Source organism: Scardinius erythrophthalmus, assembly GCF_964197995.2.
Source record: "Scardinius erythrophthalmus genome assembly, chromosome: 10".
In the NCBI taxonomy this organism is placed as follows: Eukaryota; Metazoa; Chordata; class Actinopteri; order Cypriniformes; family Leuciscidae; genus Scardinius; species Scardinius erythrophthalmus.
In genome coordinates, this window is record NC_138230.1 from 14,176,079 (window position 1) to 14,202,730 (window position 26,652).

The following is a 26,652-nucleotide window of genomic DNA, read 5'->3' on the forward strand; positions in this document are numbered from 1 at the left end:
TAAATATGCAATATACACTGTGATGTGATCCATGCCAAAAAAGTTTGTGCCAACCTTCAGCGATTTCATTTATGGTACGGCTGCCATGGCAGTATTGTTTCAGCGCTCTCTCCTCTCTATCTGCCTGTGATAAATGTGAACAGTGTGCAAAAAAATGGGAAATCAGTTCCCTGTAACATTTTCAACTTTATGATGCCAAGACCAGAACAAGGCCCAAGAAATAAACACGTTACTGCAAGCTTACAGTGGCTTGTTCCAAAACCTTGTGAACTGCCTATATAGCCAGCATCCTACCCTCAAAAATGACTGATTTGGAATGCTTAACAAGACAAATAGCAGGACAAACGTCTCACAAAAAAAAGCATGCAAAGTTCACAGAAACTCAACTTAAAATTGTTTACCACAATTGCCTTTATGACGTGGAAGCAATGTTGGGAAAAGTTACTTTTAAAAGTAATGCGTTACAATATTGCGTTTGGAATGTCTGTTTACACTAAGTGCAAAAAGCCCACCTTGTTGGTATCCGAAATTCTCATCCAAAATTTTCGCACGTTAAAAGATAAATACGACCTCACGTTGGGTCAATCACGTTTACACTTTCGTCTGTCATAAAAAAATTGGATCGGGCATCCGTAGCAAGCATTTTGAGAGGCAGTTTTTGACAATTCAGAGCCACGAAATGACGAATACGAAAAACGCACGAAAATTTCTGCCTCAGGGCCCCGTTTTAACGATCTTACCGCATGGTCTAAAGCGCACTGCGCAAGTGATCTTAGGTCGTGTCCAGATCCACTTTTGCTAGTTTAACGACGGGATAAATGGTCGGCGCACCCGGCGCATGGTCTAAAAGGGTTGTCCCTATTCTCTTATTGAGTAATGGGTGTGTTTTGGGCGTAACGTGCAAAAAAACAATCAGAGTAAAATATGAAATCATAAAAATTGGAAATGTATTATTAGACTTCGCCCACGGCTATATAGACATCTTTTTAAAATGATATTAAATATTTCATTATACTTTAGTATAGGAAAGCAAAGGCCCTGATAATTTCCCATAAGCAATCATTGACTAATTATGAGGTTGACATCAGGAACCTGATTCATTTGCTTGATGTTGAGTAATGTCCAATAGTCATGAGGAAGTTGTCTGTTCTGAGGAAGATATATTGTTACCTGTCCTGTCTGGCTTACCTCTTATGACATACAGCTGTTGCAGACGTCACATACCTCACTTTCAGGACCAAACTGGATTGAACTAGGAGGCTGACGGTGGTACAATCCAACAAATCCTGGTGGATGTGTGTCATATAACTGTTTCAGAGAAGTGAGTAAAGCTAGACTGTGTTTGTGCAATACACATATTAGAAGGTGGGGATTTCATTATATCCTGCCATTTTGATGGCATAAGTAAAACATGAAGATCTTATAGATCTCAAAATAAAATGTAAGATTGTACGTATTGCAAAAAGGGATTGTGAATATGAACAACGACCAGTTGTTTCTGTTTTTGTGTGTGTTGTAGAATATTTATTGTTTTTGCATCATAATTAACACTGTCAAATTAATTCCAATTAGAGCTAAAGTTTTAAAAACCTGAAGAGGAAACTTGAAAACGAACTTACATACCATAAAACATGATTTAGAAGTAATGGAATTGGCCCGTAAAAAGCTTAACAGTATCAAAGTGAAAAGAGTTAAGATCTTTCTGAAGTTACTAACTAATTGTATGCCTTTTGATGTATTTCTATTTGTTGTTTAGTTCGGATCATTATTAAAAGGAGAGATAGAGGAGACTTGAGCCCCGTGATTTGTTCTATGAGAGGTAGGCTACATGAATTATGTATTAGCATTCAGCAGAAGTAACTGCTGTTTTGACAAGAGTGCTAAAATGCCTGCTGGCTCTTCTTGAATCTGGCAACAGACAGTGTGTATTGTGCAATACACAGTCACAAGTGTGTATGTGTGATAGTAAAAATATATTGAAGATGTGAGGTGCACACTAGACATTTACTAGAATGAAAAATGATTTCCTGAATAAGCATGGACAGCAAACTACTTTTCTTTTATTATTACATTATCCCTGTGTCCAAATATGCATACTTCCCTGCTATATAGTGTGCAAAAAGTAGCATGTCAAATGAGAAGACTATTCAAATACACATTGAACAACACCAAGATGACCTGCGTGCCTAAAGAATGTACTGCTTAAGTTAATCAAATTGAGTGTGTTAAAAGTAATTCAAACACAGCATTTAATTTTAGCCTATATAGGAGTAAATAATTTGTTTGACTCTTCTAGGTTGGAAGTTGATCAGTTGTATTAAGCTAATTTATCAGTATCAATTGTAAACTAGATAAACAAAAAGAAGACAGACCAAATTGGATCTAGTCTAACTTACATTTCGAGTCTGTGTGAAAGTGTCAATGGCTTGTTCTAGAAACTTTTGTTGATTGTGGAAGATGAAAGCATTTATACCCTAAGTGTTAAAATGGGGCATTTCGAACATTTAGCACTCAAGTTCGCTCGTATAATGCAATCAGAACGCGATGCCCTTTGACTGTCCGTGAGGGAAGGGAATCAATATTAAACTTTTATTATAAATCATTTGGTGTTTCCATAACCATGTCAGGTTTCCGAGAAAACTAAATTACAGTATATTCAGAATAAACGTTAACAATCGATTCCACAACCTCAGTCTGAGGATCCAAACTATAGTATATCTGTAGAGGGCGATCGACTGCTTCTCCGTTGTAGGGAGGAAAGCCTGTGAGTTGATTGGCTGTTAGAAATGTAGGCGTGGCTTGTGCGAAGGTCTTTCTACAAAACCAAAATGCGACGCTAAGAAAGTTTCATTCAGCACTGACTTGATAGATAAGAGACGCAGAACTCTTGATTTATTGTCAATCTTTGTAGCGCTGAGTACAAATCGCATATTAACTAGCTTAAGAGCAGTTTCTAGCAACACGGCTCTACGGGAACAGGGCTTTAAAAGAAACATTATCTATTGCTGGTTATTTTCTTAATTTGGATTGAATCACAGAGTGTCTATAATGGATCTGGTGTGGCTTTTATACATCGCAGCGAGTATGTGCGCTTTGCTCGCCTCTGCTGAGAGACACACTGTTTTCTGGAATAATACCAACCCTAAGTAAGTATAAACTATTTTTTTTTTTTTAACCACGTTTCATTGTAAAATACTGTTTCATTGTAATGTTGTGATAATGCCTAATGTTATTTACTTTACGCTGAAACGCTGCTAGTTAGAAATATATATATATTTTTAATTTTTTTTGCGAACTTCAGCATAATTTTGCTTTTGTTTGTTTACTTTTAGGGTTTATGTAAATTGTCAGAACTTTTGCCTCTATGTGTGTGAATGTTTCTTTGCAGCTTAATGCGGGTTTATGGTCAGTGTATTTCTGCAGAATCGGAGACTCGTGCTTGTTTACATTATGGATGCGTTTTGACGTTGCGGTGACATCTTTACTTGTAACAGATTGCATAATCCAGGCACTCTTATTGCGTCATAATCTCTCTACTACCCATCACCAAAATGTTTGTTTACCTGTCCTGTGTACATGTGATCCGGAATGAAATCTGCCTCTAAGACGAATTGATGCTTGCTGGGTGTGTGCTGACTATGCTCGTTCTCGTACACTAGTAATAGCAGCCTAGTAAGTTATGGTTTTGGCCATATTAATTTACTAAACTCAACAATAAGGTACCCTCACGGTCTTGTCATATAGGCTATATGAGTTGAAAGACTGAAATGAGAAATACGTGAAAACTTCCAGGAGTGTTTTGCGTTTTTGACGTGTGGCTATGAGTCAGTGAGGTGTTGAAATAGGTGCTGAATGCTGAGTGACTTTTCCGATGACTGATAGGCGCAGAGCTGATGACTTGAGATGGGATTGCAAAACTCGAATTGCCGATGCGATGCATAAGCGAACGAATCAATTCTGGATGTTTGTTAAGATTCGGTTGAACCGAGTCACCGAGCGTTTGCGATGGACTGAAAGGAGAACTTTATTTCAGAGTATACAATTTAGGGGTGGTACTATCTATTTTCCAACTGGTATGTAATCTGTCAAAACAAACTCTAACAAAATAGTGTATGTAACTAAGTGAATCAACATTTAACCAAATATTAAACCACAGAAATACATTTTCTCGCATGGAATTCTGAGAACACTTTTGAGTGATGACTCAAAGGAGTCATGATTTGAAACCTGTTCACTGAAACAAGCCGATTCGTCCAAATGAATCAGGTTTCTTAAAGCTAACCCTGGCAAATAAGATAAGTAAATAAGTAATGATTTAGTCATTTTTTTAACAATTGGTGTTAATATTCTATTCCAAGAGCCTGAAGGGATTAGTGTAGAAATGCTGATAACAAACAGAAAAGAATTAGAGCATCTGCTCCTTCACACTCCTAAACACACAGTCTCTCTCTCTCTCTCTCTCTCTCTCTCTCACACACACACATTTAACCCATCCACTCTTCTTAGAACAATAAGCGTTTGCTTCAGCAGATGTATCGATTGCGTCAATGTCCAAACAACAGTGATCATTTTAGTGCCTGTGTAATCCACACACTTACTATTTTTATTCCACATCTTAATCTTTCCCTCTCTCTCTCTCTCTCTCTCTCTCTCTCTCTCTCTCTCTCTCTCTCTCTCTCTCTCTCTCTCTCTCTCTGTGATCTAATCCTGTTTTCATAGAAATACTAGAGGGGCTGGGGGAGATGCTTTCTTTTTTTTCTGCCTTTCTGCACTTTTTTTTTTCTTTTTTTTTTGCGCCTTTCTGCACTTTTTTTTCTGCATTTCCTTCTTTCAACACCACGAAGGAAATATAGTCTGGTAAATATCATAATGTGATTGCATTTGTATGCATTCATGTCTCTGATGCACATGTTTGACAGAGTGTGTGCATGTGTGTGTGTGTAGGTGTGTAAAAGCCTTAGGGGAAGGATGACTCTAGGGTCGACAGACCATTGCAGCTGAGCACGCTTTGTTTTTCAGCATGATTCTGACTCGGGTCGTGTCAACGCGCATGTTTGAATTTGTTGGTGCACGTTCTTGATGTGCTTGCAGCTGCTTGCTGAAACACGTGTTGTAGTGTTGCTCACGGTCAATAGTTGATCAACTGGAAGGTGTGTTTCAGTGGGAGCTGATTAAGGAGTGTCCTGGTGAGCAGTTGTAACTCGGCACTTGTTTATGATTCACTGACTCACTCACATATTTATTAACCAAACTTCCTCAATAAAATTTTCTGTGCACTCCTGAAGAGTGTGTTTTTCTCTGTTTGACCATTTGGAAGTACAATGACGTAATTCATTAAAGGAATAGTTTACCCAAAAAATGTAAATTAAATGATGCATTCGTATTGTTGCAAACAGAAAGCGTCAGAAAGCAGTGCATCATCATTATATTAATAGTTATCATAAAAGCCCCAAACAACTATATTCCAAGATTTCTAAAGTCACATTATAGCTTTGTGTGAGGAACAGAACGAGTCATTACTCACTGAAAATGTGCCCTAGATTTCTTTGGCATGTTAATGAAAATTCATGAGATGAAGACAAAGTCCAATTCATGAACAATTCATTCTTTTAAGTGGAATTTTTTCAATGTTCAATCAGTTTATCCAGTTCAAAAAACTTGTTTGTTCATGAATCACATTCTCACCAACTCAATGATCTGGACCTAATGAATTTTTTTTTTTTTTTTTTTTGTGAATAACGTCTAAAATTTTGTTTTGTTCTTCACTTAAGCTACTGTATGACATCAGAAGATTTGGAATATAGTACATAATTCACATTAACCACTTTTATGATTTTTTTTATTGTTTTATGATTTTGAAGCTTGAAAGCTCCAGTCCCTATTTATTGTAATAGAAGACTAGGACACTGTTCACATTTGTTTCCTTTCATGTTCCATGTAAGGACAAGAGAGGAAGTAAAAAAATGAAAGAAATTTCATTTTGTTGAGCGAACTAATCTTTTAATATTACTCATGAATGCTAAGACTTTTCTGTAATTGTTGTTCTTGTTATTTTATCATCACTCAAAGGCTTATAGAGATTTCTTCTCTTTCTGTATCTTTCTTCTGTCTCTTTTTCTCTCTCTCCTACAGTACCTGTCTTTCCCAAACCTCCTCCCTTTCCTCTGGCTGCGTGCCCCGTACCGCATGGTTAACTGGCACAAAGTTCAACCTCTCCTCTGCTCCTTTTCTTTAACTCTTTCCCTCTATCGTTTCGCTCTGCCCCGATCCCATCAGTACCCCAAAACTCTCTGACCTACTCAAATTTTTGTTTCTTCTCCGCTTGTCCACGATCACCCCATTGTGTTACTGTTTCACCCTGTAAAAAGGCCTTTTACATGGTTTAATTCAGCCAGAAATGGGGCTTTCTTGGTTTTCGACCAAAAATGTCCCATTCACTTGTGTTTTTTCCAGGGAACGGGGCTTTTTGCTTGTGGGGTTTTGCCAGCTAAGTGCTTTTTTGTTATATGTTCCAGCCAAATTAGCACGCTCCCACCGCAGATCTGCAACGGAACAAAACCAGGGGCTAGTGTGACCAATTGCGGGGCAGAGTTCACAGCCGAAATGAAGTGCCATTCATGCGGTGTGTCTGTCACTGTGCGCGTCTGTAGATGTGTGCGGAGAGGAGAAGTGGAGATAGAAACCGGTGATAAAGTGCCATTTTGCTTTTGTCTACATGTCACTTAGCATTAAACTCATCAGATCTGTGTGTGTGTGCGTTACATTGACAGTGAGAGAGTGAGTGATGAAGTGCCATTCACTCTCTGTAGTCTGTCACTCTCTCTGGTGGCCTTCAAATAGGGAGCCGCCACTCGAGGCCACCTCTCTCCCGATCTCCTGTCTGGCTTCTCCCTCGTTCCCTCTTCCTTTTATCTCAGCCGTACACGCCAGTGCTTTTCATCCTTTTATTCGGTTCCTGTCCTTATTTCCTTTCCCTCTGTGAAAGAAGGAAGAAAAAGAGGTGTTGATTTTTTTTTTCCTTTGCCTTTCTTTAACGGTTTTGGCAGCCATAAACACCAGTCTGTCTCGCTTCCCTTTTCTCCTCCCTTTCACCTTCTTCATGCCTATTCCGTCCATTCTCTGACTCTGAATTCTGCGATATCCACAGAATTCAAATGGCCGTCATTCACAAAGCTCTACAGATTCTTGCCCATTGAGTGTTTGTTTTTTAGCTATTTACCCAGAAATGAAAATGGTCATTGTTTACTCACCTTTATGTCCATAGGCGCCAATCCCATGAGTGATTGGGGGCTCAAGCACCCACAGAAAAACACAAGATATTCCCGATTCATTTTAACCAATGAAAAAATCGATTGAGATTCGAGAACCTCTCTGATTGATGGATCTCACATCGGGTCCCGGCTGGACGTGATGCACACAATTCTACTGTTATATTTAGCATCGCAACATAAAAGCTTGTGCTTTCTGTTTTTGTGGTGGGGGGGTTTGCACAATGATAAATTGAATTTTAAGTAATTAACTCTATAGTCATCACCAGTGTATCCTGGCATAGGCAATATAGGCAGCCATCTAGGGGGCACTATAAAGGGCACACGCAGCTTCATGAAGTATGGGCACCAACAGGCAGAAACATAAATCGGCACTTAAGTCATTTGAAATCCATACGACTTACTTTGAAAAACAAATGAAGATCAAGGAAGTACTATATTCGTTGAGCTCTAAGTCAGTCGATGTTTATATATGAATATAAAGTGCTCAAAATAAACCCCTCAGTTTATATGGATCATGTTTACTTGGATCATGTTTCCTTATCCTTTATAAAGCGTGAAAGTTTTGGGTGAATTGACTTTAAACGGAGGGACCAAAATCTCTCAGATTTCATTAAAAATATCATAATTTATGTTTCGAAGATGAAAAACATTTGACACTTTAACACATTTTTAAGATAAATAAACCCATTCCGCAGAATTGACCTCTTCATTCCCTCCATGCCTTCTCCAGAATGTAATCAGCTTTGAATCTCTCGTCTTGTGAATTGAATCTGGGTTTTTTGCGCTGATTGCTGAACCATGATAATCTTTTCCAGCAGAGTCCTTGTCCGTTCAGGCTCCTACATACACAGGCAGAAGTGTTTTCTTTAGTAATTACTTACATAATGTTTAACAAATTGTATGATATTTGTCAAATCAAGAGGGATTTGCCATATTGTGATTTACAAACCTGAGTGAGCAAGTGAACTCTGTCCAAAGGTTCAGGAGACGGCCTTTTCCCTCGTTAAGCTTGAGTTTCCTGGCCAAGTGTTTTCCCGGGAAAATGGCACATCCTGCACGTACAATAAACAATACCTTTCTCACACACTCGCGCACGCAAGCAACCCGCTTCTTACACAAGTCTCAGATACACACTTCCTCGTACACACGCATACTCTTTGAATTATTATTCACACGAGTTAAAGGGCTTGGGAAAGTGATAGTTTTGTCTACAGCTCAGTATCAAGAAAACACGTGCCTTTACGCCCTTCTCTCCCATTTGTCCCTCACTACTTTCCCACACACATTGTTTAGATATTTGTTCATTACACTTGAAGTAATATCACTGTTATCTTTCTGTTATATCATAAAGTGCTGTCACGGCATTTCATGGCCTTATGATTCCCAGAATTGTTCTTCCTTCTCACAGTCATTCCTTTTCCTCCTTTTCAACTTATTCTTGAACATCTTTGATTTATCTCAAATGTTTAATCAGTTTCATATTTAAGAACACATGTTCAGCCGAATGTATTTAAAGGTGTTTTTAACTGATTATTACAATCATGCGATAAGTATTTGTCAGAAACGTGTTATGTTTTCACGTGTATGTGTGTTGTGTTAGGATCTTGTTGTCACAATCTCAACCCCACTCCGGAACTCTTGTTGTTTGTACTGTTCTTGAATGGACTGGTTTTTAAGGTGAAGGTCCATTCCCACGACACGTTGCACGCATTTTATTAGAGCATGGTGCGAGAGGCCACTCCCCCTGCTGGATGGCTAATGCTTAAACAATGCAAGGAACTCAATCCAATTTCATAGCGATATGAGTCCCCTTCTCATTTCCCTTCACACTGACTGCTCCCGTGTTTCTAATTATTTACGTAATTTATTTATCTATGAGAGGATATCAGAGCTGGGCAGAGCAAATTGGAACAGTTGCCCAGTCGGGACTCGGGACTGTAGTTAGTGTGACAGATCGGACAAAAGGAATTAGACAACTAATTCCTAAGGCAGCTTTTAACACTCCGCCATACCAATTAAGAGTTTAAGGAATGTAGCTTATGTTATTATACACACCTTAGATTGTCAGATATATTTGGTTTAAAAAATGTGAAACATTGCATTTTCGAGCAGATCTTTATCACATGCCATTTCTTTACAAACGAGAAAAGAGTTCAGTCATTTGAGAAAGCAAATCTGACAACTTGATCAATGGTGCTGAGAGGCAAAAGAAAGATTGAGCGATTTGAAGGGACAGAAAAAAAGATTGATGTGGATAAGTTGAATGTAAACAAGATGGATTGAAAAAACCCCAGTCTGGAATATTGTCTTGAATGGGGGAACCGGTCGATTTTGGTTGCCATGGCAGTCGCAAAGGGCCGGAGTTAGTGTCCACAAACGTAGGTCACTAACCAACATACCGTGAATTCCAGCGAGACGGTTTATGATTGGTTGAGAGCGCCTTGGGGGCGGGGTCGCGGGGAGAATGAATGGGGGATCAAACAGGCTTATTGAGTGCTGAGAGACAAACCGAGGGAGTGGACAGAGATGGATGGATAGAAGAAAAGATGAAAGAACAGGACTGGTCCGAGTCGGGGCAAGGACAAGCACAAGAGCTGGCTGCGTTTTGGTGTATCAAAGGATTCTTTGCTTTTTTCCTTTCTTCACATTCTTTATCTCTCTTACACCTGCACAGTACAAAGCTTTTTTTTCTCTTTTTTTTTTGAAAATATAGACAAAATATTCTCTTTCCAGTACAAACTGCCACACCAACTCATTTCCCTTTTTCCTTCTATCGCTCTCTTTCTATCTCCCGCCAGCCTTTGTTGCATTTCCAACCAAACCACTCCACTGTAACGCTCCAACTGTGTTTCAGAACAATACAGAGCTTGCTATGGGCCCCTCATCTCTCTCTCTCTTTCTGCTTGCATTAAACTGAATGAGGCCCCTGGCCCCTCGGCAACCTAGGCCGGGTAATCCCGGAGCACAGAGCACCCGATGATCCTGCCGCACTGCATTCCGAACCAGTCAACCAGAACAACAGAGCCTGCATTAGCTCTGAATTAAAACGGCAAAGGTTTCAGAGGCTAATGACAGTCGTTTTAGCCAGCAAACGCAGGTGTGAGGGCTAGAGTGAAGGATGGATATTTGAACAGATCCGGTGGTCAGAATTTCGTTAATTACCGTTTAGACTGTAGTATCAGGTGGTGAAAGCTACAAAAGATCACAGATCGAATGACAGGGATGTTGGTGGGCCTATTGTTGGTGAATGTGTGTGTGTGTTTGAATACACCAGACCTTCCCTTTTAAACAAGTGAATGTGGAAAGAATGTTAACTTGTGCATTTCCTAGAGTATTAACTAACATCAATGCTTCTGTGTGTGTGTTATAAGTGTGTGTTAAGGTCTGCACTGCTGACTGCGAGCATTTCCTCAACCTCTCACCCCCCACTGATCATCCCCCCTTTCTCTGAGCTCCAACATTCCAGCGAGTGATAGAGTGTTGAAATGAGAGAGGGAGAGGGAGGAGAGACCAATTGATAGACAGACTTAGAGGGGGTAAAAAAGAACAACAACGACAAAACTTTGAACTAAAGATTAAGAGACCCGAGATTAACCCTACAGTTGCCCATTTGGCATCAGATCAGTTCTACTGGCTGATAATTCCACTGATATTTACAGGAAGAGGAGTTCAGAATCAAAGAACTTCAGCTATTCACATTTTACGGTAAGCACGGACGTGACTCACAAGCACCCGCATTCGTCCGCCAAGTTTCAGTCTTCATTTACGAAGCATAGAGTTCATTCATTCAATCACGGTTTCTCTCTAATAATTAACTCCACACTCTAATAATCTATAACAATTTTTTTAGACTTAGTTTTTTTATCAATTTGTCACTGCTTAAGCAATACATGGATAATACTAATAAAGCATAGGCCTAGTCATTTACATGTTTAAGACAAAGAGACAATTTTTTTAAAACCTTACGACCATTATCAAGCCTCTTTTGAAGCCCAGGACAAAGCATAAAGGATTTAAGTTCATCTATGGATGCTCAAGATGAAGTTGAGCCCAGTATCTGTGATGAATGATGCAATAATGAGCGAATGGCATTACTGTATGAATTAAGGCATTGATAAAGTAACTGTAGCGTTTGAAAGGACACTGGCGTAGGGAGCACCCGCTGACCCCTGTATTGAGACAGAGTCCATCCCCCACTGCTTTCTCCCACCCTCCCCACTGACTCCCAGCCCCCGGAGGCTGAGGGGGGGAGCAGCATAATTGCCCCCCTCTGGGACCACTTTAATTCCAGTCTTTGTGTTTTAATTGTCCCCCCTCCCGACCCCTTTTTGAACACATTGGGGCCATACCACAAACAGATTTTAATCAGGGCTTTAACGGGGTGTGTGTGTATGTGCTGGTGTACCAGATGACTGCTCCCAAGCATCTGGTGACAGCAGTTAAAGAATGTGAGATGCAAATTATTATTGGCGGTGAGGTATATTTGCTTCATTCATCAAACAAAGATGCATCAGTATGTGACTGCTGTACACGGCCACCAGAGAATTGAAGTGTGTGGCCGGGAGTGCTAAGTTTGGCGTTATGTGTAGGGCTGTGTAAGTGTGTGTGTGTTTGGATCTGCAGTGAGTGAAAGCAGCAGGCCAATTAGAAGGGCTGTATGTGTGTGTAAGACTAGAAGGGGTCTGGAGCCAGATCGTCTGTCCTAAGACCAAGGGGTCCCCCCATCAACAAACAAGAAAAAGAGAGAGCGAGAGAGACTCCGCAGACTTTGATCATCGACCAGACGTGTGGATGTTGTCACACACCGACAAAAACACCCATTCTGGGAAATAACGCTACTGCCATTTACACCAGACAGGGAGGAAAGCTGAAATTCTCCAGAATCTAGGAGGATCGCAGTTAGTGTCTATGACGCTCATGTTGGCCCTTGAGATGTTTGTTATCCAGTATTTCAATATTTCAACCGATTCTTTACAACGCTCCTTCATTATAAGTAATGCCGATGTTTCCAGATGGAAACTGGAAGTCTAGATGTTTTACATTTAGAAGCCACACAATTCAAGGTATCAATCAACCAATGCAAGGTACAAATATGTGTAGTACTTAGTTATTATTTTCTAAATGATCGTTATTGATTTTCTGAACAATTCATCCATGCATATTTTGTTTTTAAAATTATTCACACAAAATGTGATATCTTCTGATGAAATTACAGACATTTCTCTGGTTATGTATGCTGGAATTCTCTAATCATTTAGCCCACATAAACCCTGCCCTTTTTTTTACCATTGAAGGCCTCCTTCCAATCAACCAATGGAAAGAACCAAGACCCCGCCCAACATTTAGTCCCCCGCTAGTCCTTTTTACTCGGATGTTCGTCACAATACGGAAGAAAAGATTTGTCGCTACTTCTGTTTCATCATGACTTTAAGGGCTAGGAAGCATCACTCACAAAACTTGACATTTAACAGCAAATCTCAAACTGCAAAAAATTCGACTCCACAAGAGAGAGATCCTTTTGAGAGAAAGAGAACTCAACCTAATCACCATCCAAAAGGTTGTGCCCGGGGAGCCCAAAAAAAGTTTTATAGCTGATTTTAGACCTGGCTGATGTTGAGCTCATAATGAAAATGTCTGAACCTGAGCTGAGCTCAGAAACTAACATATGGAAGCTAAAGTGGCATCCGATGATGGATGGATGTATAAATAAACGAGGGCTTTCTTTCTACCTCTGGCATTCTTCTATCAGTGGGCAGCACATAAACAGAGATAGCACACTGCCAGAAGAGCTACAGGAGCAGAACTAAGAATGAAGCAAATGCTGGAGAGAGGGAGGGAATTGAGAGAAGCAGACAGGCAGACTGTCTCCGCCACCTCCCTCCGTGTGTCAAATGAAAGGGAGAAGTGTGGCGTAGACTGGGTGTGTATGACTCCGTCAGCCGGAGTGCGTGTGTTTATCTGTAATGAGTAAGAGACTGTTGACGAAACGCAGATTTATTTCTCTATGTGTTTGTGAGTGTTTCTGCCTGTTTCTTCAGATAGTCAATAGTCATCACCTGGTGATGCAACCTGACAGATTGCAAATGTCTGCACAAATAAGACTCTGCTCTCACGAGGCGAGCGAGATCAATACATAGCAAACATTCACGCCAACATGTCCATGTTCCTGCCATTTTCACCAGCTCTGACCTATTATCTGTGTACGGACAGCATGCGGTTCGATCAATGAACCGATGTTTAGAATAATCTATATTCATGCATCTGTCCCGGCTCTTCTTCTGCAAAGAAATCAACAGACTCATCTGTCTTTCCATTGTTCGCATTTTTTGGCTTTTCTTCCCCTCCGCCATCCCTTTGTGATTTGCCGTCTGGTCGTCTTTGAGATGGTATTGTAGATCAATGCAAGGGCAATTGAAAATGTGATTGCATCAGGCTTGGCATTCAAGTCACTCGCTCTGTGAAAGTTCTCTAAATGAAGAATTCATGTCACCACTGAGAGTGATTTCGCTGGAGTTATTCTCGTTTTCTTGCTGCTTGTTTTCTGCCGGTCTAGATGATCTTGTCTCCCAAAATTGAGTTTTAAAGCTTATTTATGTATTTGCTTCATTGCATTGCTCTTTTACCAAAAAAATATTTATGAAATCCGTCTTATTCTTACAGCTTCCGATGGAACAACTATGCGGTTGAGGTACGCCTGAACGACTACCTAGACATTGTGTGCCCTCACTACCCACTGGGCGAAGTGCCGTCACAGGATGCCGAGCGCTACGTGCTCTACATGGTGGAACGTGAAGACTATGACTCCTGCCGTCCACAATCTTACGACCAGATGCGCTGGGAATGCGGCCACCCTTTCGCCCCTCACGCACCCGAAAAGTTCTCCGAGAAGTTCCAGCGCTTTACGCCATTCACTCTGGGAAAAGAGTTCCGACAGGGCGAGAGCTACTACTACATCTGTGAGTACAGCCCTTAAAAAGTCAACTTGCACTTAAGCTATGAATGTGAACATTTATGGTGGATCGTTTTGAAGAATGGTTAGGGGTGGAAATGTTTTTGAACATCTGAAAACCGGTTATAGATTTATTGCCCCACAAACCATACGCTGAATGCTGTAAGTCTGAGTCATATTTGAGCCCTTCTTTAGCACCACAGTAATGAATACATTTCAATTTGTGTTGCGGACTGCTAAACTGGCAGCAGAACCGCTACGTGTCTTTCTGGCATCCCCAGGGGCTATCCTTAGGGAGTTTGGGCTGTCGGAAACACAAGGAGCGCAATTCAGCAAGCATGTGAACTAGTATATGGAGGTCTAGAATTAACAATGGTGAAATTTGACAACCCAATATAGACCCTTCTAGGAAAGCGTACTTCTAAAAAGGCTAATTCTGCAAACTCTGTGAAGTTAAGGGTGGAGCATTTGATGGATAAAATGCATTGGATCCGCTTTGATGGTGTGGAAAGATCCATGTCAAACAACAATACAGTGTTTTTCAAAAGCATTTGTCAATGGATTTGCAGCTCTGCCACAGTGTAAACTCTAGTGTGTAGGTGCCTTAAGAATTAGAGCACAGTTTACCACTGTCGTAAAATAGATCAGACACAGGTCACAGGTCCAGGTGGCTGCTAAAGAGAAGTGGATTAGCCACTACACGTCTAACACTATTAACCTCCTTTCTAATTAACCTGTCTGCTACCCATTTACCTCCCTATTATCCTTTTATCTTCCTCTATCCTGATGGCCTTCTCTTTTTTTGCCTTACAGCCAAACCACTCCACCACCACGGAGAGGAGTGTATGAGGCTAAGAGTAGACGTAGTTGCCAATGATGGTGAGTATCGCCGCCCTGGTGGTGTGTAGGTGAACTGGCAGATCATAAAACTGCACATGTTTTGCATTTCAGTTGATCTGTGTATTCACTGGTGTTTTCTTCCATTCAGGTTCTCAAGAAGCCAGGGTTGGCACAGGAAGTGGAACTAAGGTGGGCACAGAGGCAGGAACTCACACAACGTCTAATCGGTTACCAGCAGGTACGGTCACATGGATTTAAGTTTTAAGGAGATAGTTCACCCAAAACTGAAAATTCTGTCATTAATTACTCACCCTCATGTCATTCCAAACCTGTAAGACTTTCGTTTATCTTCGGAACACAAATGAAGATGGAGGGACTTTCTGTCCCTCCATTGACCATCCATGCAACTACCACTTTGGCGCTTCAAAAAGTTCATAAAGACATCTTAAAGCTAATCCATATGAATCGAGTGGTTTAATCCAAATTTTCTGAAGAGACACAATCTCTTTATATGAGGAACAGATTGAATTTAGGCTTTTAATCACATATAAACATTCATCAACACACACATCAGTTGTGGTAAACGGAAGCTCAAGCATGTTCATTTGACGTACGAGAACCAATGAGGTTCATTCTCGTGTTACACAGCACGTTTGAGCTTCCGCAAGAACCAATTATGTTTGTTGTCCCGCGTCAAGCAGGTTCAGTTGAGCTTCTGTTTATGTTTGCTGATCAGTGATTATATGTGAATAAAAGCCTAAATTCAATCTGTTCATCAAGTCTCTTCAGAAAATTTGGACTAAACCGTTCAATTCATATGAATTAGGTTTACGATCTCTTTGTGAACATTTTGAAGTGTCAAAGTGGTAGTTGCGTAGCCATCAATGGAGGGACAGAAACTCATTTAATCAAAAAGATCTTTATTTGTGTTCCGAAGATGAGCGAAAGTCTGACACGTTTGGAACAACATGAGGGTGAGTAATCAAAAATGACAGCATTTTAATTTTTGGGTGAACTAACCCTTTAAAACTCTTTGTTATGTATAGCCTTAGATAAGGTTTCTGGCCTTATCTTTGTATACCATCTCCAACAACTAAAAACTGAAATATCTAATACATTATTTCCATGTTACAGATGATCCTGTTGTGTCTCTTCCTGAAGTGCAGCAAAGCAAGCGGACAAACTCCGCCATTTCAGGAGCATCCTGGACTGTTCTCACAACCTTACTCCCACTTTTATTGTTGTTGGTCTTACAGTGAGATGAACATTGACTAAATTTCACTTACAAAAGACTGTAATGACAGCGGCCTGTGTTGACGGAAGCACACAGAGGTAGCTCTTTACATCCCAGTGCTGGCCATTGGGAGAAGCATAAAGGAAGTGGCGTGGAGAAACCTAACTGGAAGAAGAGGGCTTTCGGACACTTCTAAAGAAACAAAAAAAAACGAGACGTCAGTATTTTTCTGGAAATATTGTTCATGCAAAGGGAGATGTTTTCCCTTTTACCATTTTTTTTTCTTCATATAAACAAACGTCTGACCACTCAAAACCTGGATAAGAACAAACTGAAACAGTAATGCAGATTTGGAATTAGCATGAACTTGGAGTATGGACAACCCCCTTTATTTGAGTGTCATAATGAGGGGATGCAAGCCAAGAATGAGCCAAAGACCACAGAGCTTCTCACGGAGTAGAGCGATCAAAACTATTCATTGTTTTTTCATGTTTTGTATATCCAGAGAAATAATTGAGTTTCGTATTAATTTATGTAGCATCAGCTCAGTGGGTTTTATTCTCACTGTCTCATGGTTTTACAAGACTGTGCTGTACCTGGATTTAACCTGGAAATGCAGTTCAGAACACACACGTACCCCTTTACCACCGAAATGGTGCTGGTGCCTGTGATGGGACATCTGTGGAAATGAACAGAGTGGTTCCAGATTGGGCGCCGGCACCCTGACGGCGGAAAACGGCGGCATCCGATAATGTTTACCAAACCCACTGACACACTTCCATTCAGAAATGCTGTGTTGTTTTTGTACATTCATTGTTTAAAGAGTTAGTAAATTATTAGTTTTGCTGCAGAACAAATTACTGTATATAGTGAGCAAAAATGTTTACTGTGTGATGGAGAGAGAGGAAATGAGACGTGAGAGAGGAGAAACTCGTTGGATTAATGTGTTGAAGTGTAGATGAAAAGGTGACAAAAAGGGAAATTGGATTATTGGATAAATACACACATTTCCTCCCAAGAGCTGTGATGGTATGTCCTGGCACGGTGGGTCAGATCAGCGCCCTCAGCATTTAAACTGCCAAGCACAATCAATGAGAAGCACACTCTCACACAATCACTAATGTACACCTGGAAATGAACTTTATAATTAAGAACAGAAGTTTTACTTCATCTAAGCTGTTCATTGGGTGGAAAGAAAAAGGAAATTCAGGAAAATTTGAACTGATTTGTATCGGCAATTGGACTACACTAAATATTGCAGTTGGCCAAATTATATTTTTAATTTTAAAACATTTATGCTGGTACTGATATCAAAACATCAGGGTAGCACATGTGTAATATAACACTGATATAAAAAAATGATAGAATTAATGATAGAAGACATTCAATCATTAAATTGCATTATATGAACAGTGTTTTTTTGTGTGTATACACACACACATACACATATATATATATACATATATATATATATAGATATACATATATATATATATATATATATATATAGACTGGCCTGTCTGATATACTGGTCTGTCACTACAATGTAAGCTTTGCTATTTTGTTGTAAATCGACATATACTATACTATCAGGAACATTTAGTGTGGGGATACTGGACCAGGCTTACAAACATTAATAACACTAATCAGCTAAAGCACTATGAATGAAACACCACATACACACTGACTCTGACATGATGTAGCCGTTTAAGCTCAATTCCGGACAGTTGTTCGTACGACTGGCACAGCTGTATATGATTAACGTTGGGTCACTTTGATTCATTTTTCCATTTTGTTTTTCTTTTTTTATTCTCGTATTCTTATTTTGTACATGTATTGTGTAAAATGTATATTATGTATATAAAGAGGATTATATAAAAAAGACCTTTGATAAAATTTAAAAAAAAAAAACAGTTAATGTGAAGATTCTTATGTGAAAATAAATGATATTTTTGGAAAATGCGATTGTTGCCGACCTTGTTTTTTTAATATATATATATATATATATATATATATATATATATATATATATATATATAAGCAGTTGTCCTGCTTACATTTATTGAAGTGCTTTCAAGACTTTATTCCTTAAAGTCACCATGAAATAAAAATGGACATTTCTTGTTTTTATGGAATATTGCTAGCCTGGCATCAAGATGTTAGGTCTGGCAATTCTCCATAGACACGGCTCAATCCGAGGGGCGGGATAAACGGCTGTCTTTCAAATTCCCTCTGCACGCAATAGGACAGCGCTTCAACCAACCAGAGCGTTTTCCCAACAGCGGAGCTAACCGTAGTTAGTTGATAGATTCAACTTTTGAATCTGGCCGGTAAAACTACGAACACATCTTACTTTTTTAAGAATGACTTAAGTGCCGTTCTTTGCTCTTTTCTCAAAGAAAAACTTAACTCCAAGTCCTCCAGAGTCGCGGCCAAAGCCGATTCGAAAGACTGTTCGCCAGCAGCAGCCGCCATTCTTTGTTTTCAAGTAGCAGGGAACCGTCGCAACTCTGTCATCATTATGTTAAGCCCGCCCCGCCTACTCTATACACGACGTGATTGGCCTGACCCAATTTAGGTTTTTACAGCTCCGAAAGTCAACGGAGAGTTGCTAGACTACCCTGGCTGTCGATTTTTAGATTTCTAGGCTAGAATATTGCAGTATTTATTATAAATTATTTTGTGCACATAATTTTTTTTTAATTCATGAGTTCTTTTAATATTTCCCCTCCCTTTTGCAGCAACATCTCTTCTCAGATGAAATGTTTACTGGCGTGAGGGCGGGGCAACCTGTCACTCACATGAGATCGACCAATAGCAAACCACAACCATCCAATCAGTTCCCAATGGACAAAATCAAGTCCCGCCCTACATTTTCTCTTGTTCGAGAGTAGTTTCACTGGGATATTCATCACAATAGGGAAGAAAAGACTATATAAACTTTCGCTTCATCTCGACTTAAACAATAACAATCTTATTATATTGTATATTTTGACCACTCAGCATCCAGGACCAGAACTATCTGAGCTCATTTAGAACAATGATAATTCCGAGCAAAAGCACATATTGTCCTGTTCGTGTGTCAATAGGATGAAGTATTTTGTGTCTCAGGGTTTATGATTCACCGGTAACAGGAAAAAAATCACAATGGTCGGAGGTCAGCCGCATCAGTTTGACCGTGTGTGTGTGTGTGTCTCAGGAGGATGGCTCTTCCCTTTGTATTCTGGCTAAACTTGGAGCTTTGCCAGACGGCTCAGTAAACATACGCACACCTCTTCTGTTATTGTTTGCCATTTTAGAAGCTCTCATTCGCTTCATTCCAATGTTGTGTATGTACGCATCAAGCTCAAACGATTTAAACATTTGTTTGCCATGAAAACATTACAAACAAGTATATTTCTAGAATTTATGGGAAACTTTGTTTATTAAACCAACATTTGGTCCTTAAGCTACTCCCTACTGAATGACTGGTCAATTTAGCTATTTTGGCAGCTCTTTTATAAATTGTATACGTTTTGTCTATGTGATTTTAATGTGCATTGTGTTTACTAGAAAATTACAAATTCACAGAAATCACTCTTGAGTCGCAATATTTGCAAACCTCACAGAAAATGAATAGGAAAAAAAATTCTCCTCAGGTTCTAACCTCCTTTCACTGACCATTTGTTAATGCTGTATTTTATACCTATGCTAATGCAGTATCATGACCTTTTCTTTTGTTTTATTTACCTATCAATGACTCCATCTCTTTCTGTATCGCAGCATCTCATTTTCTCACTCTCTTCGTTTCTTTCAGCCTCAGTTCTTCGTTTACCTTCCCTTAAGCTCTCTTTTTTCTCTCTCCGTCTCTCTGTCTGTCTCTGTCTCCTACTCGCTATTGTTCCTCCCTTCCTCCTGCTCATCTCCAGAGGCCTTTCTTTTCTTTTCTTTTTTCCTCTCTTTTTATGGCTGTGACCGTAAGAGCAGCTGTCACACTGCAGACTGGTTCCGCAGCTCACACCCTGACTGTGTGTTTTCAGAGCTTTGACCCCACGACTGTAAATCAGCCCCTCTCTTAACCGTTTGACCTCCTCTGAAGAGTTTAGGGAGTTTAAAGGGAATAAGTGGCACTTCACTAGAGGACTTTTGCTTTAAATAGTCATTATTGCTAAAGAGAAACCACAAAGAGTCAGTCCAAAGACCGACAAAAGGGGACAAAACAGGAGCCGTATGAAAAATCATGTCTGGAGACAAAGCGCTCAGTATGATGTGGAAAAAAGACATCTGTTTAGGTAGAGATACCAAAAAAGTTTAGGGGGGGGGGAATAAAAATGTACAATATTTATAAGTATAATTGATGTATATTTAAATTAAGTTAATATCGTTTCAATAATTTATAATATGTTTAGCTTTAATGTCTTGTCCTGTAGACTTCCATTTCACAGTTTTCACTTTGAACGGACGAGTCAAAAGTGTTGTTTGTTTGTGCAATTCCACAAATTTGTGCATTTTTCTGCAATTGAAATAGATGAACTTCAGCAGTGTCAAAGAGTCTAAAAAAAACGAGAGGCAATATTTAACGAGAGGCTCTTCCTCCTCCCTGCATATTATTCATCTCACTTCTGGGAAAAATGTTGGCCTTCTCTTATCAGCTTTGAATGTCTCCTGAAGATTGAGAGTGTTACTTTCTTTTTTTTTTTTTTGCAAGATAATGCATTAAGTTAGTCCTGCACATCTGTTTCTGTGCTTTATGATAAATATATTAAGCTTTTGTCCTTGAGCTACAGATCCACTTTGAGAGAAGGTTTGCATTTACACACACACACAGAACTTTGATCAAGAAATATGCTTAGCACGGTTTATACTCGTGCAAGTTGGGGCAAATACTGTGGCTTTGTATCCTATTTCTGTTATTCATCTGATAAGACAAACACCATCTATAAGATTATGATAACACTTTGTCTAGCCATATTTAAAAAGGTCCTGTTAAACTGTTAAAAAATAATAATCATTTTCATTCAATGTTTAAGTATAATCAACTTGGATGTTTGTCATTTCAACTTAAAATTGACTTTAAAAATGACTTGTATGTTGTAAATAAGTTGTTATATCTTATGGATCATTTAATTTTTCACAGTGTATGCTTTTTCACATTTTCAACTTTCTTTAGTGTGTAATGTTGCTGTTTGAGCATGAAAAGGGAATCAAAGTTACAAAACACTAAGTTCGGTCCAAAGGGAGTTATGCTATGTTCTATTTCTAGTGGTGCTCACTGCAGAGCCACATGACGTCCAGTTTCCCCCTCTCTGGATGTAATGGGTGGAGTCTAGTCCAGCTCCACCTCTGTAGACCTAATGGGTGGAGTTATGTTTAGCGATAGATAGGGTTCAAGTGTGGTTGGGCCGTCTAGCTCCACCCATTACGTCCAACGAAGGGGAGTTGGATGTCAAGCTCCATCCATTGGCAGATGAATGAGCATCCTATCTTCCGTTTACATCGGAAGAGGGATGTAAGAGCTGGGATTGACATCACACCTGAGTTGACTGCGTTCCAGGTTGGAAAACTAAGATGGATGCATCCAGGCAAACCCTTGATGTGCTTGCTCTTTCGGAATACAAACACATAAAAAGCAGTATTTTTCATAGATAATGCCGAAGTATAAAGTTCACAGAGATTAGAAGTGCTAATAAACAATTTATTACTACTGTTTCACTACGGTTGATGCGCTGAGCAGCCATATTGGATTCTGAAGGTCCCCCAAGATTCCTAGTTGTAATTTCGACTTGAGGGGATGTTTCAGATACATGTTCCAACTGAATTAGGAATTTCCTACTTCCGAAGACAAATGGAATGCACCATTCTCTATATCAGTAAGCAGTACTGTTTCTGAACTCCCTGAAACCCCTCAGTTGTTGTCTTAATTTTTTTTTTCCTGGAATGTACACGTCACAATATTCCCTATTTAAATAATTCTCGTCCAAGGCATACGAAAAAAAAAAAAAGAAAAAAAAAGAGGTGAGGCCAGGTTCAGTTACATTAGTACTGTGTTGAAACTCACAGTTATGGTAAGGGGCGTGACATTTCCGAAACACCGTCAAAGAGGTTGGCCAATCACAACACACTCAATCCAGCCGACCAATCAGAGCATATTGCATTTTCAGAAGTAGGGGCTTCATAGAGACTGGAGCTAATCAGTGTGAAGAGTAATTAGCTGGTGAAGTGGATTTACTTATCGTAAAGTTAACGAAAGTTATCAAGAGCATTGTAATGTTTGAAGCGGATGTCATAACAAATGTCAGTAGACCGGGAAAATTTTAAAATGAGCGGTTCATTCATAAATCTGTCAAATCTTAACTAGAACCAGAAGACAACGACGGCAGCGCTGAAAAGGGGCGGGGCTACATAAGGTCTATAGAGCTGGTAAGTCCCGCCCCTTCGGCTAACCCCACTGGACCTCTAGGTTGAAAAATCGTCAATGCAAGTGAATGGGAGAAAATAATTATTGTCTGGTCCCGTTTGAATTGTGCCATGAATGTGAACATATGTTGTCTGTGGATTTTTTATATAATCTTTCGTGTGAAGAATGATACAATTTAGCGTGTAGAAGTTTGATACAGTTAGACTTTGTGTGAGAGCACTTTGTGGACTACAACTCTTCGCTGCTTTCGATGCGTTTGAAACGTCACCACCATTCGCACATGGACACTAGCTCACGGATCCCGCTAAACATGGCTATGTCTTTGGTGCACTTCACCGCCTTCTTTCAGGGAGAGGACAAAATTGTTGAGGTTGGTGAAAACCACGGGTAAGTCAACTTTATGGGGTGACGTCACATAGGCGACATGTAGTCTTTCTCGTTATGTCTTTTCCACAACTGCTAGCCGAAGAATCATACAATATACTGTCAAACTCGTAACATGAAAGATTATATAAAAAATTCACAGACAACATATGTTCACATTCATGGCAGAATTCAAACGGGACCAGAAAATAATTATTTTCTCCCATTCACTTGCATTGACGATTTTTCAACCTAGAGGTCCACTTGGGGTTTTACGGAAGGGGCGGGACTTACCAGCTCTATACAATCACAACAGGAATAGTGGATGAAAGTCACAAATTTAACAGGAAGTATATGGTGAAATCAGCACAGGCTGTTCAAGCAGGTCTTATGTCTAATATCATTTTTGCACATTCCCATATTCAGTCATCGGTGGAGGAAGCAGGTTGGAGAACAGCAGCAACTTGTCTGGGCACAGCATGGGCATCAAGGGAAGAGAAATATGACACAAGTCTTCCTCAGACAGCATATGTCTCATACTGTTATCCAACATGAACAGGGGGGTGGAGAGACTCGTAAAAGAATGATGACATTAATATGCAGGCTGAAAAAATGAGTTTGTTCTAAAATGTAGCTCAATTCCTTATAGCTTTAAATGTAGCTTATCTAAAACTCAAATTAACATGTGTGATGATCATGTTGATGTGTACAAGTATACACCATTCAAAAGTTTGGGGGTGTTTTTGAAAGAAGTCTCTTATGCTCACCAAGGCTGCATTTATTTGACCTAAAATATGCTACAGTAAAAACATTAATATTGTGAAGGATTATTACAATTTGAAATAACTGTTTTAATATATTTTAAAATGTAATCTATTCCTGTGATGATAAAGCTGAATATTCAGCATCATAACTCCAGTCTTCAGCGTCACATGATCCTTCAGAAATCATTCTAATATGCTGATTTGATGCTCAAGAAACATTTCTTCTTATTATCAATGTTGAAAACAATGCGGCTTAATTTTTTTGTGGAAACCATGTTATATTTTTTTCAGGATTATTTGGTAGATTTAGGTTTTTTGTTTTAAATAATGGAAATAGAAATCTAAGTATGTGGAATGTATGTAAATAGTAATTACTACATAAGTTAATTTTATTAAAAATACAACAAAGAGATATTTTGAGAAAAAAAATAACATTACAAGAAATTATTAATTATTAATTTCACACCTTTTCTGAACATTTTTTTTTACAGGACTTTGCATTTAAATAAACATTTGAAAGCAAATTAAAACAGGTTTTAGGTTTAACCTTCACCAATAACTTGTTCAGCAAGAATACAGTTATTTTATTTTCTCTGTGTTAAAAACAAAGGTAAGTGCTGGCATACAACCACGTAACCTAACCTCGATTTCTCAATCTTTAGATGAATCAGAGATAGCTGGAGAAATTGGGAAATCAGATTTTTGATTTGGCATTAAAAGTAGACCGATCAGTGAACCCTGAATGAACATGGTACAGTTCCAGCGTGATACGGTTGCCAAGTCAAAGAAAATAAAGCTGGCGTTACAAGTAATGTCTTTGTGAGCATTGAATAAAACCTGGATTTCTAAGATTTTCGTTTGAATTCATTGGGGATTGAGAGCAAGCAAATATATTGATAAATTGACAAGAAAAACTTCATTCGTTTTCATTGTTGAATGGGTTATCCTATTTCAAAGACTCAGAGCCAAACCCAGAGAAATACTACACCAGTCCAACAATATCAGAAATATGAATACATAAACCCCATAATTATTATCAAGCCATTTAAACAACAAAGACTGTCAAGCAGCTTCTCAGAATGGGGTCGAGGGCCGCTACATCTCGATTTTAGCTCGGCTTGATGGATTGGGCATAAATTCTGGTTCAGACAATGAAAATGTGATTGAATTTCAAGCTATGCTTGCCATAAATTTCTGGAGAAATCCACCACGATGCTATTTCTGAAAGCACAGACCAAACTGCTGAGTCTGATACGGCCAATTTTCTTACAGAGCTGCCGATTTTAGACATCTGTTCAACCATTCATTCTGCATGTTTGCTGGCAAAATAAAATAAAACAAAAGCTTCGATTAAGATGTGAAAATAAGACTCACAGAGTCACTCAAGCCAAAACCATAAACGCTACCAAGATTTTGATCGGACAATTTAATAAGCTATTGAAGCAAACATGTAATACAAACTCTTGTGGTGAACACCAACGTCTCGGAAAATTGGCATTTATCGATTTTATAGGACGTATTATCTTCTACATACTTTTGGATGGAAGTATCTACTGGTTTCTGTCCTAATAAAGGCATATTTGGATACTTATGGTCAGAGAGAAAGAGAGCTGGAATTGTGCCATGGTCTCACATTCTTTGACAAACACACCTTGCTAGCACATGTTACTGAAACAGTTAGCTAATTAGCTTAAACCAGCGATTCCCAAACTGTGGTCCGCGGACCACTAGTGGTCCGTGAGGGTACTGCAGGTGGTCCGTGGAAAGGCAAAATGAAATATAAAATAATATTTTTTTTACCTTCATTTTACCAGGAAATTCACATAAAAAAAGTAAAAAGAATATGTAGGCCTATATTGATGTAACATTTTAATTAAATTGTCAAGTTATTGTGTGATTACTAAAAAAGCCTAGTGGTGTTCGGCCGTGACATTCAAGTTTGTGCCGTTAGAACCACAACATTGGTTCGGTGGATAGCAACAGGTTCTCTGAAGAGAAAAGGGCAGTGTTGCCAGATTGGGCGGGTTAAAAAGGGTTTGGGCGGGTGGACAAAATTTGGGCTGGTTTGGTATCAGTTCGGCGGTTTTCAAACATCTACATTTTAAAGTCTAATTGGTTAAAAAACTAAAATAAAGTGTGCATGTAGTCCATAAAATCAGTCATCATGACATTACTGTACACACACGCCCATGCAGAGTCAGCTGGCATTGGTGTTGACATCACCGACGAGCACGCACTTTTAGCCAATCAGCGATCAGCAGGCAGATGCGATTGAGCGCGATAAGTTGTAGCTGTATATTCAAGTGATGGCTAATGCCTCTACTAAGTTGTATGTACACAGTAAAGAGTGAGATAGTGAGCAAATCTAAAAATGTACACGTGGTGGGATATATCGATGGTGACTATAACTCTGAGAGGAGAGCACAGTTATGTCCATGGTCATGTGCACACTAGCCTAACCGTACCAGACATCGGCAACTTTACACCGTCCAGACTGCACTATACTCGCCCCTGACACCTGCTGAAAAAGGTTTGAATCAACGATGAATCAGTTTTGACTGCTAAATTCTGCGTTATGTTCTGCAATGTGTACTTCCGAGGGTTAAAGTCATCGGTTCATTTCTTGATTGCCGTTTTGACAGTGTCCATCTGGACATTTTAGTCATATTGGCTAATTCTCCTTAATTATTGCCGTTTTGATCTGTTTTCCTGGATTTTTTTATTTTTTTTTTTATTTTTTTTTATCATTGTTATTTGTTTTAAGGAGATACAAATTGTGCTTATCAACCTTGAATGACATGGTAATGAAATTATATCATATTATTTTGGCAGTA

General features: G+C 39.3%; 1 protein-coding gene across 1 annotated transcript; it reads left to right on the forward strand.

Annotated features, from left to right (window-relative positions):
* The first annotated feature begins 2,745 nt into the window (after positions 1-2,745).
* efna1a (ephrin-A1a) lies at positions 2,746-17,485 on the forward strand. Its single transcript, XM_081376465.1, has 5 exons — positions 2,746-3,146; positions 13,932-14,227; positions 15,034-15,099; positions 15,209-15,298; positions 16,195-17,485. The coding sequence occupies exons 1-5, from the start codon at positions 3,049-3,051 to the stop codon at positions 16,317-16,319; spliced, it is 675 nt and encodes a 224-aa protein (XP_081232591.1). The 5' UTR covers positions 2,746-3,048; the 3' UTR covers positions 16,320-17,485.
* Positions 17,486-26,652: the final 9,167 nt, after the last annotated feature.

Excerpts from the sequence above, each read along its gene's own strand:
- efna1a (XM_081376465.1), top strand. The coding sequence starts at position 3,049 with ATGGATCTGGTGTGGCTTTTATACATCGCAGCGAGTATGTGCGCTTTG. Across the intron at positions 3,147-13,931 it reads TGGAATAATACCAACCCTAA|CTTCCGATGGAACAACTATG; the intron begins GTAAGTATAAAC and ends TTATTCTTACAG. Across the intron at positions 14,228-15,033 it reads CGAGAGCTACTACTACATCT|CCAAACCACTCCACCACCAC; the intron begins GTGAGTACAGCC and ends TTTGCCTTACAG.